Below are 13,564 nucleotides of genomic sequence, written 5' to 3' on the forward strand. Positions count from 1 at the left end.
TATCATTTCTAGAATACTCTTAATCTAAACATGTTAAGGGATGGCATCATTGATTATAATTTCCTCTCAAAGACTTTTTTGTATAAAAAAGAATATACAGAAATGAGTTAGTAATTCCCACTGACCTCCTGATTCAAATTATAATAATAGAAATTCTTCCAAAGAATGGAAGGAGTTGTCAGAGATAGCTTTTTGAGTTTGCTTTCAGATCTTGCTTTGCTCTCTGTCAGACATTTTATATCATTGGTGAGTGATCAAAAATTATAGTTGCACCCCTTTTTGTGCTAAGGACAACATTAATGTAGAGTAATGAATGTCATTTTTTTTCCTCTTTATAATTATGTATGTCATGTTCCTTTTGATCTTCAGTGGATTATTTACAACAAACTTCATGGAGGAATAAATATACCGCACAACAGAAGGCAAAATGTCCAAGCCCTTAAACAGATATGTACCACATGATGGTGCGTGAGCACCACAAATTATTCTTATAGCATGTTTTTGAGCAATGAGCATTTTCTTTCTTAGAGATGAGTGACCCCATAATGTTTTTCATTATGTGATTGTTGAGTAAAAATATGCAAAATATGATGATTATTCAGAAAGCAAGGTCCAATTGGTTGCAAAATGGAAACCACAGTGAAACACTTGCCTATGCCTTCTAGCTATTTCTCTGCATAGTTGTTGCTCCAACTTAGACATTTGTCATAGCATTGTACCATCTTTCCAAGGCCCTTGTTGTAGAAGATAGCCACCAATGCCAAAATCCTACCTTCATAACCAGCAGTTCATGCGAGCAGAGATGAAAATCAGAGTGAGCGGAGTCCGTGTTGTATGGTGGGTGAACATTGAAATTGCAGCAGGAGCATCCTCATTGCATCTGCAATGTGCAGCCAAGAAATGTCACTGAGAATGAAATGCGTGACAGTTATATTATGTGAGGTTGCATGAAATCAGGCGAAATCTCTCAGCAGGCACCCATACTTGGCAGGAGACTTTATTTTCTAGGCATCTTTACATGCTCACTGTGAGCTCATAACTGAAAAGAGCAATGTGTGGTGATCAATAGGCATACTAGAGACATTGCCCCACACATCTGTGCAAAACTTCATCAGATTTTCACTGTGGGTTCCATTTCACAACCGATTGGACCTTACTTTCCAAACAACCCTCATACGTCAACATATTGTCTGTCCCCAAGATTTGCAATGGTTCTATGTGCAGATGTGGCCTAACCAAGTCACTTTAGGAGTTTTAAAATTCATTTTTTCCAATTTACTTCTCTTCAATATGGACACCTAAAATTTTGGAAGTTTTCACAATATTTGTTACTTCTTCACCATTTGTTACTCTTATGGTTGGTGTAGTACTTGTAGATGTGGAGAACTGATTATGTTGTGTCTTTTTAAAATCGAGAGTGACACCATTCGCAGAAAACCAGTGAAAGACACATTTAAGAACATTGCTTACAATCTCTTCTGTTGTTGTATGTATGCTTGGGTTGATTACAGTACTAGTATCATCTCCAAAAAGACCTAATCTTCCTTGTTGTATATGAGATGGAAGATGGCCTACATGTGAGGACACTGGCAGACATAAGATTGAGTTTTTCGGGAACCCCATGCCTGATTTGTCCCCATTCAGAAGAATCTTGGTTTAATTGCATTGGCTTAATTACTAAGTACAACTGTATTCTTTTGGTTAGATGCAACATTACCTATTGGTTGGCTGCACCATCAGTTTCATGAAACTTCAGTTTATTTAGGACAGGGCTTCACAGCAAACGTGCACCACATGCAGGTGGTGAGCTCAGGCCTTTGAATGGTGAGTGCTGTACCCCTTCCGTCATCACAGAGAATGGGATGGAGAGCCATGTGAAGACTCCTTTTATATTGTGTCTACTTTGGTCATCATCAGTTATTTTGCTACACAAAAAGCAAAACTCATTTAGTACTTTAAGTGCCTAGTTTCCTTATCTAATTCCCTCAGCATCACCTGACTTAATTCAACTACATTCTGTTATTCTTAAATTGCTTTTGTTGATGTTCATCTTATATCCCCCTTTCAAGACAGTGTGCATTCTGTTCAACCGTCCTTTGCTATCTCTGACAATTACAGTGTCATTGGCAAACCTCAAGGTTTTTATTTTTTCTTCCTAAACTTTACTCCAAATTTTTCCTTGGTTTACTTTACTGGTTGCTCGATGTACAGATTGAATAACGTCAGGGATAAGCTACAACCCTGTCTCACTCCCTTGTCAATCCCTGCTTCCCTTTCATGGTCCTCGAACCTCATAACTGCCATCTCATTTCTGTACAAGTTGTAAATAGCCTTTCTCTCCCTGTATTTTACGCCTCCTACCTCTAGTTGATATTGTCAAAAGCTTTCTCCAAGTCTACAAATGCTATGAGCATAGGTTTGCCTTTCCCTTACCCTATCCTCTAATAGTAGTTGTAGGGTCAGTATTGCCTCTAACCTGATAGTTTGGTAATATTCACACCTGTCAGGATGTACTTTCTTTGGAATTGGAATTATTACTTTCTTTTTGAAATCTGAGTGTATTTCTCTTTCTCATATATCTTATACATCAGATTGAAGAGTTTTGTCATGACTGTCTCTCCTAATGCTATCAGTAGTTCTGATAGAATGCTGTCTACTCCAGGGGCCTTGTTTCAACTTAGGCCTTTCAGTACTCTGTCAAATTCTTCTAGCAGTATCATGTCTTCCACCTCATCTTCTTCTATTTCCTTTTCCATTGCTATAATTTTAACTTCAAGTTCATCTCCCTCATATAAACACTCTATGTACTCCTTCCACCTTTCAGTTTTCCCTTCGTTACTTGGGACTGGTTTTCCATCTGAGCTCTTGATATTCATACAGCTACTTATCTTTTTTCCAAAGACATCTTTAATTCTCCTGTAGACGGTATCTATCTTTCCCCTGATGAAATATGCTTTAAAATACATTTTTTTCTCTAGCCATTGGTGCTTAGCCGTTTTATACTTTTATCTCATTTTTTATACATTTGTATTTTGTTTCATCTGCTTCATTTGCTGCATTTTTATATTTTCTGTTTTCAAAAGTTAAACTCAATACCTCTTGTGTTATTCAAGAATTTGTACTGGGCCTTGTATTTTTACCCATTGCTGTTTTCACTATTTCATCTCTCAAAGCCATCCATTTGTCTTCTACCTACTCCTTCCCCCTGTTCTAGTCAACCATTGTCTGATGCTCCCTGTAGTCAACTGGCACTTGAATCTCAATGTAGACAAGTGCAATGTGCTGCAAATACATAGAAAGAAAGATCCTTTATCATTTAGCTACAATATAGCAGGTCAGCAACTGGAAGCAGTTAATTCCATAAATTATCTGGGAGTAGGCATTAGGAGTGATTTAAAATGGAATGACCATATAAAAGTAATCGTCGGTAAAGCAGATGCCAGACTGAGATTCATTGGAAGAATCTTAAGGAAATGCAGTCCGAAAACAAAGCAAGTAGGCTGCAGTACACTTGTTCGCCCACTGCTTGAATACTGCTCACCGGTGTGGGATCCATACCAGATAGGGTTGATGGAAGAGATAGAGAAGATCCAATGGAGAGCAGCGCTTTTCATTGTAGGATCATTTAGTAATCGCGAAAGTGTTACAGAGATGATAGATGAACTCCAGTGGAAGACTGCAAGAGAGACGCTCAGTAGCTCGGTACAGGCTTTTGTTGAAGTTTCGAAGTTTTGTTGAAGTTTCGAAGTTTTGTTGAAGCTTCGAAGTTTTGTTGAAGCTTCGAAGTTTTGTTGAAGCTTCGAAGTTTTGTTGAAGTTTCGAAGTTTTGTTGAAGTTTCGAAGTTTTGTTGAAGTTTCGAAGTTTTGTTGAAGTTTCGAAGTTTTGTTGAAGTTTCGAAGTTTTGTTGAAGTTTCGAAGTTTTGTTGAAGTTTCGAAGTTTTGTTGAAGTTTGTGAAGTTTCGAGAACATACCTTACCAGAGGAATCAAGCAGTATGTTGCTCACTCCTACGTATATCTCGCGAAGAGACCATGAGGATAAAATCAGAAAGATTAGAGCACACACAGAGGCATACCGACAATCTTTCTTTCCACGCACAATACAAGACTGGAATAGAAGTACTGCTAGAGGTACTCAAGGTACCTCTGTCACACTCCGTGAGGTGGCTTGCGGAGTGTGGATGAAGATGTAGACGTAGATTTTGCAAAATGCTCCCTCTGAAAATCTCAACAATCTCTGATTCTTTCAGCACATTCAAGTGCCATCTCCTTAATTTCCTCCCTTTTTCAATTTCTTCAGTTTTAATCTACAGTTCATAACTAATAAAAGTTTGGTCAGAGATCACATCTCCCCCTCGAGGTGTCTTACCATTTAAAATCTAGTTCTGAAATCTCTGACAAGCCATTATGTAATCAGTCTTACATTTTTCGGCATCTCCAGGTCTCTTCCATATATACAACCTTCTTTCCTGATTCTTAAACCAAGTGTTAGCAATGTTTAAATTATGCTCTGTGCAAAATTCGACCTGGCAGCTTCCTGTTTCATTCCTTTCTCCCAGCCCATAGGCGCTTATTATTTTTCTTTCTTTTCCATTTCCAACTATCAAATTCCAGTTCCCCATCACAGTTAAACTTTCATCTCCCTTAACTATCTTATTAATTTCTTTAATTTCATCATACATTTCTTCAAGCTCTTCATCACCTACAGAGCTAGTTGGTGTATAAACTTGTACTATTGTGGTGGGTGTGGGCTTCATGTCTATCTTGCTGTGATAAGGTGTTCACTATGCAATTTGTAGTATCTTACCTGGATTCCCGTTTTTCTATTCATTATTAAACCCACTCCTGCATTACCCCTATTTGATTTTATATTTATAACCCTGTACTCATGTGACCAGAAGTCCTAATCCGCATGCCACTGAACTTTACCTGCCCAATTGAGGGATCTAATGTTCCATGCTCTGATCCGCAGAATGCCAGTTTTGTTTTTCCTGATGACATCCTCCTGAATAGTCCCCACCCTTAGATCTGCACGAGGGACTAATTTGCCTTCACCCTATTTTAGCCAAGAGGGTGCCTGCATTATTTAACCATATAGTAGAGCTGCATGCCCCCGGGAGAAATAAGAGCTGTAGTTTCCCATTGCTTTCAGCCATTATGAGTACCAGCATAGCAAGGCCATGTCGGTTGATTTCACAAGCCCAGGTCAGTCAATCATCCAGACTGTTGCTCCTGCGACTACTGAAAAGGCTGCTGCTCCTCTGCAGGAACCACATGTTTGTTTGGCTTCTCAATATCCATTTCTTGTGGTTGCATCTACAGTAGAGCTATCTGTATCATTGAGGCACGCAAGCCACCCCACCACAGCAAGGTCCATCTAGTTGCAATGAATTTCCTCTAAATTGTACAACAGTTTGCATTTATTGCATGGGTGTTTACAAACTTTACTTTCAGTGTTGATATCTGAGTACAAATCTCACTAAACCAAAAGCTTCCCATTTTTATGGATACATCTTTTTTTAATATACAATATTTCATTGTGATTCTCACTCTTACCTTCTCTAAGAAGTCCCTTCAGCACAGTGTTGGAAACTTCATGCTGTACTTGCAGTGACGTAAAAGCGATGGCTGTCAATCTCCAGCTGCTGCACCTCATAACGGTGTAGTACAAACAAATATCTCCACTAACATAGCATATCCTATGCAGAAATATAGACCTGTGCACTATTTGAAATATACACTTTAGTATACAGAGTGGCAAAAAGATCTTACGGTTGTAAAGTACAAATAAAGCAAGTGTTAAGATTGATAAGAAATGTCTTATTGGTCAGATGTCAGAATGGTGTTGATGGAAATTAAAGAACATATCATTGGACCAACCGATTTCATCAATTTAAAATTTGAAGGTGACGTCCTTCAAATGGTGCCCTTCTGTGATGAAGAACTCTTCCAGTCTCGCACCAAAACTGTTGAACAACTTCCCAAACATTGCAGGAGACAGGTTGGCGATTTCTTGAGTTATGGCCACCTTAAATTTGCCAGTATGTGGGGCTTGTTTGTGTAGACTCTTGATTTCAAGAAACCCCACAAGAAAAAATCACAAATGCTTAGATCAGGGGAGCATGCTGGTCATGCAGTATTCCCAAAATGCGAGATTGATTACTCGGCCACGAAACTTCCTTTTCCCAAAGTTCATCACCTCATTGGCTGTATGAGCAGTTGCCACATCCTGCTGGAACTACATTCTACTGTGCACTAAGCGATTTCTCTGAAGTCCAGAGATCAGGAAGTTTCGTAACGTCAACAGATAAAGTTGCGAATTGACCGTAACAGTTTGACCACCTTCTTCAAAGAAATACGACCTATTGACACAAGTTTTTGTTACACCACACCACACAGTGATCTTAGGACTATGCAGAGGACATTCATGCAGCTCTTTAGGATTTGTTGCTGACCAATAATGTAAGTTCTGTTTGTGTACACAACCATACAGATGAAATGCTCCTCATCGCTCATCGTGAAAATTTTTTCGTCTGTCATCAAATCAATCATTTGCTCTGAAAATGCTTTTCGCTTTGCATAGTCATTGGGCTTTAACTGCTGAACAATAGCCATTTTTGTATGGATGGAAATGCAGAGGGAACCGCAAAATTTGTCTTACCAAGTGGTCAGACATATGCGAAGCAGCAGCTTGTTTACAGGTCGGCTGCCGAGAAATGGCTTTCACAGTTTCTCTTACTCTATCAATATTCTCTGGTGTCCGGGCTGATCTTGGATGGGCTGTCAACTTCCGTTTCAATGCTGAACTGCTAGCTCTGAAGTTACTCACGCACAGCATAATTGTGTTGCATATCAGAACCTAAATTAAAACGCCTTCGGAACTGCCGCTGCACAACAGTGCAGGAATCGCCACTTTTATAAAATGCCTCGACAACAAACGCGTGATGCTCGACCAACCACTGCTCCAAAGTTACTGAAAATGTTCATGAGTAGGCTCTGAAACGCGCCTATCCCCACCATCCCCCACCACCTAATCGCTGAACCGCGCAGCAGCGAAAATCGTCAGATCATTTTGTCACTCATTTATAACATTAATTATGACAAGGTTACTCATTTGTAAGTGGCAATGGAGTACAGAAGATTTTGCAACTCTGACTTATGAGGTATATATCCAGAATTTAACTACCTAAATGTTCACTGACTTCACAATATCCACGCATTATTTGGTTCATGCTAGTGAGTTGCCTGGTTTGTATCAGGCTATGGCACTAAATAGTAGCCCATTGTAATCTTCACTGTTCTTCACTGTTCATTTATGACACTAGAGTATTAATTCAACAAAAATACACAAAAGGAACATGATGTATGTGTTAACCCCCCCCCCACGATTGTATTATGATGTTTGTCACAAATAACCTGTCACCATTTCAAAATAACAGTAACATTAGCAAATATCACATTTGGAACACCCAACAGAAGACCTCTCTTATTAAGAAGTAACCTTCAGTATCACTCAAAAAGCAGCGTCTACAAATTATGCAGTGGCATTTGTGTATTAAAGTTGCTTACAGGTGGCAAAAAGAAATTGTATTCTTTGTGCCCTACATCTAAATATACACAGTAGGAAAACTCTCTCTCTCTCTCTCTCTCTCTCTCTCTCTCTCTCTCTCTCTCTCTCTCTCTGTGTGTGTGTGTGTGTGTGTGTGTGTGTGTGTGTGTGTGTGTGTGATACAAATAGAAAGATGTCACATACACGTGTGTGTGTGTGTGTGTGTGTGTGTGTGTGTGTGTGTGTGTCTGATACAAATAGAAAGATGTCACATGTACAGGGTGACTATACTTAAGTTCCAGCAAGCAAGTTTGCTTTTCTCTTCTGCATTGGCATATCCTTTGTGACTGGGGAAACTACTAAGTACAGATTTTATATTGTAACATCTCATATTTGCAAATGCTATAATGTATCAATTCTGTATGTGAGCTATTCAAATCAGATATTGCTTTAGTAAACAGTGATATTAAAATTAATGAAAATTTTAACGAGTTTGTTGTTTATTATTAATTTCTAACAGTGCAAACAAAGGCTGATTATTGCTAAAATCACATTTACAACATGTAAGGAAAGGGGGCAGAGGTGTCATGAAGATAATGTAGAAACAATTTTAATATAACTTCTTCCTACATTATAAAAAAGTTCCTCAGCAGGGTCTGTATAATTGTGTCATATGATTCAGTCTGTATCCTGTTAATCATTGTGGCTGCAAGGCTAAGCAGAAAGCATTAGACAACAAATTCAAATCCAGAATTCAATAGTTTGCAGGTGTGAAAAATACCAAGCAGCACCATAATTTGAAATGCACATTGAATTGTAAAGCCCCTGTTATTAGCTGGGTTAGTCAGTTCAAAGATCAGAGAAAGACAAAGCCATACTACAACCATTAGGACTGTGCCTAGGAAAGCCATGGTGCTCTAACCACCTTGAGCTTGAGGACAGCTGTACCTACACCTATTAATCTAAAGAAGAAAGTAAAGCATTTAAAGACAAAAAATAGATATGAAATATCTCAGATAATAGGTGAGCCTAACAAGTCATTGACTTTGGTGAATAAATAAATCTAATTGTTGTGTATTTGAGGATAAAAGTGTTGATTGCAGTGGTTAGAAGTTGTTATTGCTTCACCTTGACAGTTTTACTTATCATTTCTTGTATTATCTGTTTCAGAGCCGGCTGTGAAAGTACCAATTGACACATCAAAAGCCATAAAGTAAGTGTTGTTTATAATCTTCTGTTGTTTATAATCTTCTGAAGCTGTAGCTTCTTTTGTTACCAATTTTTTCTTTAGTGTGAGAAGTGAGTGAATTCTCTCCTGACGTAGGCCATGTTGGCAAAATCTTGTATAGTATTTGTGTAGACATAAAGCATGATTTATGTTTTAACTCAGTGAGGATATGTTTGTAAAATGATATATTGGAAATAATATATATTTTGGCTACATCCATACAGTGGATACTGTCTAAAGATGAATAAATAAATAATCTTAAATATATGCTACACAGATCACAAATTAAAACATGTATTTCTATTTCCTTTTCATTCTTTATACAGGGCTATTCAAAAGCAAGGAACAGATTTCAAACATTTATTGCTTCCAAACTACAAAACATAGAAACTCGATTCCAACATTCCTGGAAAGAAAAGTTCAGATTTTATGCATTCAATGTGAGCACCATGTTTTACACGACAAATATCAAAATAGTTGCTCATTTCCTACCAGCCACAAAGCAGCTTATCTCTCATTATCAAATTCGCAGCTTCAACAATGGATGCTGCAGACTTTTGAGAATGTCAGGCATAGGGGGGATTAAAATACAGTCTTTTACGTAACCCTATAGGTAAAAGTCACAAGTTGTAAGGTCTGGAGAGCTGGGAGGTCACCGACATTGAAGTTCATCTTGTGCTCCTCCTCTTCCAATCCATTGTCCTGGAATGGTGTCATTCAGGTAACGTTGGACATGTTTAGAGAAATGAAGCATGGCACCATCTTGCATGAAGACGAAGTCATCTGAATCATCTTCAAGTTGAGGAAATAAACAGTTTTGAAGCAAGTCTAGATGGGTTAGTCCTACCACATTTGTCTTCATGAAGAAGAAAGCAACAGTGCCAGTGCACCCATGATTGGAATGTCTATCAGGACTGTTCAGATTTTAAATTGTTGTCTGTCCAGGAGTGTTGGAATTAAGGTGCTACCTGTTGTAATTTGGAAGATATAAATTTTTGAAATCCATTCCTTCTTTTTGAATAGCCCTGTATTTTGATTGTTTTTCCTCTCTTCTCTTCCCTAATCAAATATCTTATTGGTGTGTATTTCATGTGTAATTTCATAATTATTTTTAAATTGCAGTTCTATCAAAGGTTCTAATGAGATGTTTACAGTGGTAGTTTATAGTACAAAATTCTCTCTCACACACCTTATGTAGCCATGAGCAGAATAAGTAATTTGCACTCACTACCATACGACTACAGTATCCTACACTCATGATCAGTATCAGGAGGAGTTTATTTGTTACGTAATAGCAGTTACTGCTCATTACGTTCTTCAAGCAACATCATTGTCAACGGGAAGCTTCGGTATGTTCCCCATTCCAAACAAAATTATTTTTAAGGTGAAATTTTATACGTCCATTCAACAGAGCAGTTCAAAATTAGTCTAGTACGACATTCCATTTATTGATGTGCATGGATGGGGACAGTAAAAGATGAAGAATAGTAAGTACTCCAGCAGCAACAGTACAGCCCTGGCCCCCATTGACTACTACAGCTGTGCAGAAATGCTGCTCAGTCACTGCTGCAGTACTGATTATTCCTTGTTTTTGACTGTCACTGTTAATACATAATAAAGACTAGACTAATTTGGGATTGCTGTCTTAGATGGGCACTTAAAATTGCACTCTAAAAATCATTTTGTTTGCAGTGGAAAACAAACCAGTGCTGTTGATGCTGGGCATCTTATGAAAGACGTGATGAGCAGGAATTGTTTGGGCTGATTCTAGATACACACTGCAAAAATGAAATTGCAGATATCTGCCAAAACACCAGAGAAAATGCGCCTGATGACACATATGAGAGACGCCCGGGATAAGATTATCAATCTTATCTTGGTGCAATTTATTGCCATTGTGGTTATTATTGTAATAACTCACTTTTTCTGCACCACAAATGCATACTATATTGATTGTAGTCCGAATTTATTCCTGTCTCTGTAGAATCAACCACCAGTTAAGTTCTATATTTCATGGCTCTATTTTTGAAGTCTAAACTTACTTCAGCTTTACCAGCACCCTAAAGACTTACAACGCCTACAATTCCATGCTCTTTGTCAAGAAAATATCTATTTCAAAATAATGATTTCATTAAGTCAGTTACTTTGCAGTTAAATATTAAATGCTACTACTTTTAACAAGTGACTTTTACCATTAATAGCATAAGGATTTTTTTTATAAGCACTGAAGATGTACATTACTTACTGAAGATGAATTTATTAAACATCTTATGGCAACCACTGTTGATGCTTAACAAACTTTCTTTTGTTGGGAGTCTGACATTCAAATGCCTTATAGTACTGCATGTCAGTTGAATAATGTCAACAGAAGTATCATTTCACCTCACATATTATTGGCTAGTTAACTTTGAGATGGATATTGTCCCAAAAACTTGTAACTTTTAAAAGCTGTTTAGATTAAAATTTCACTCACATATTTCGCATTGACTGTCTATGAATCAGCAACCAGACATTGCTGACAGCATAATAACCTTCCATCATATTTTGTAATTATTAACATGCATCATTATTACACATTATTATTATTATTATTATTATTATTGTGATTCATACTTTGAACAGGCAGCATTTCCTTGCTTGTTGTAGGTCCAGTTTCTGCCCATTTGCAGTATACTACTTATCAGAGCTATCGGAGTACATTTTTATGTTTGGCTTTCTGTGGTTTTCTTTAATCACTGAAGATGATTGCTGGAATTTAATAGTATGGAAAAGACATATTACTACTTACAGTAAAGAAGATGCATTAAGTTGTATACAGGCACAATAGAAGACACTTACGTAAAGCTCTCAGCCCCAGCCTTCATCAGCAAAAGAGAAATGCACACCATTCATACACTTTGGCAAGCACACCTCATGCATACGACGGCCAACTCCAGCATTTGGGGCTGGAGTTGGCAGTCGTTTATGCATGAGCTGTGCCAGGTTGCGTGTATGAAAGGCGTGTGTTTCTCTTCTGCTGATGAAGGCTGTTTCCGAAAGCTTTATGTATGTGTCTTTTAATTTGTCTGTCTGCAACTTAACATGTCTTCTTTATGGTAAATAGGAGTCTGTCTTTTCCTACATTGTTGTCATTCCTGCGTGGAGTTTCTATTGTTTGACTGCTAGGATTTATTCATATTAATTATTTGTGTGGCAGAACAATGCATATGCAAAATAAAAATATATAAAAGTACAACATACAGGCTTCGATCCACATATTGAGCAGTGAAGCCAGCAAAGTACCAAAAGTAAGATGTATATGAAGTCTCAGAGCATTCCAATGTATTTTCACTGAGGTCATTTATTGGGTAGATTGAAGCCTTGTAGATGGTTATGGTGACATAATTTTTCCCATTCTCATACTGTTGCTTGGTTTTGCATTTGGAAAGAGCAAGACTCAAAGGCTTGTCTGGTCATTTAGGTTTTCCATAGTTTCCCTAAATCAACTAAGACAAATATCAGAATGTTCCACATCCTTGCGCTATCATTGCTTGTGCTCTGCCTCTAATTATCTTGTTATCAGTGGGTCAGTAAACTCTATTCTTTCTTCCTTCAATGCGCTGCTTGCTTATAGCTGTGTTTTGGAGGCTGTAAGTTACTCTAGGGTTACAGGATTTCAGTAGTTGACTCCATGTTTTTATAATTATTTGTCAGCATTCATGAAGATGGAATTAGTGTTCTTTGTATGACACCATATTATCATATTCGGTCACTGGTTATCATAAGATGGGCTCTTTGGCCTGTAGAGTTAAAGTGTCTGGTCTCTATGATGTCTAGCTAGTTTTTTTTTTTTTTTCACAGTGTTTTGCATCACTTATTGGCTGGAGTTTTCCAATATAAAACAAAAGCGCTGGCAGGTCGAAACACACACAAACAAACACAAACATACACACAAAATTCAAGCTTTCGCAACCAACGGTTGCTTCATCAGGAAAGAGGGAAGGAGAGGGAAAGACGAAAGGATATTGGTTTTAAGGGAGAGGGTAAGGAATCATTCCAATCCCGGGAGCAGAAAGACTTACCTTAGGGGGAAAAAAGGACAGGTATACACTCGCGCGCGCACACACACACACACACACACACACACACACACATACATACATATATATCCATCCGCACATACACAGACACAAGCAGACATTTGTAAAGGCAAAGAGTTTGGGCAGAGATGTCAATCGAGGCGGAAGTAAAGAGGCAAAGATGTTGTTGAAAGACGGGTGAGGTATGAGCGGCGGCAACTTGAAATTACCGGAGGTTGAGCCCTGGTGGATAACGGGAAGAGAGGATATACTGAAGGGCAAATTCCCATCTCCGGAGTTCTGACAGGTTGCTGTTAGTGGGAAGTATCCAGATAACCCAGACAGTGTAACACTGTGTCAAGATGTGCTGGCCGTGCACCAAGGCATGTTTAGCCACAGGGTGATCCTCATTACCAACAAACACTGTCTGCCTGTGTCCATTCATGCGAATGGACAGTTTGTTGCTGGTCATTCCCACATAGAAAGCTTCACAGTGTAGGCAGGTCAGTTGGTAAATCACGTGGGTGCTTTCACACATGGCTCTGCCTTGATCGTGTACACCTTCCGGGTTACAGGACTGGAGTAGGTGGTGGTGGGAGGGTGCATGGGACAGGTTTTACACCAGGGGTGGTTACAAGGGTAGGAGCCAGAGGGTAGGGAAGGTGGTTTCGGGATTTCGTAGGGATGAACTAAGAGGTTACGAAGGTTAGGCGGACGGCGGAAAGACACT

The 13,564-nt window shown here is 38.5% G+C and overlaps 1 protein-coding gene across 1 annotated transcript in view; it reads left to right on the forward strand.

Moving 5' to 3' along the window:
- LOC124619518 (serine/threonine-protein kinase/endoribonuclease IRE1) overlaps window positions 1-13,564 on the forward strand; it is a 143,748-nt gene that overhangs the window by 17,986 nt on the left and 112,198 nt on the right. The window contains exon 3 of the mRNA XM_047145965.1: window positions 8,719-8,761. Within this exon, the coding sequence (XP_047001921.1) occupies window positions 8,719-8,761 (43 nt within the window). The remainder of the gene's footprint in view (window positions 1-8,718; window positions 8,762-13,564) is intronic.

Source organism: Schistocerca americana, chromosome 6 (genome assembly GCF_021461395.2).
Source record: "Schistocerca americana isolate TAMUIC-IGC-003095 chromosome 6, iqSchAmer2.1, whole genome shotgun sequence".
Lineage (NCBI taxonomy): Eukaryota > Metazoa > Arthropoda > Insecta > Orthoptera > Acrididae > Schistocerca > Schistocerca americana.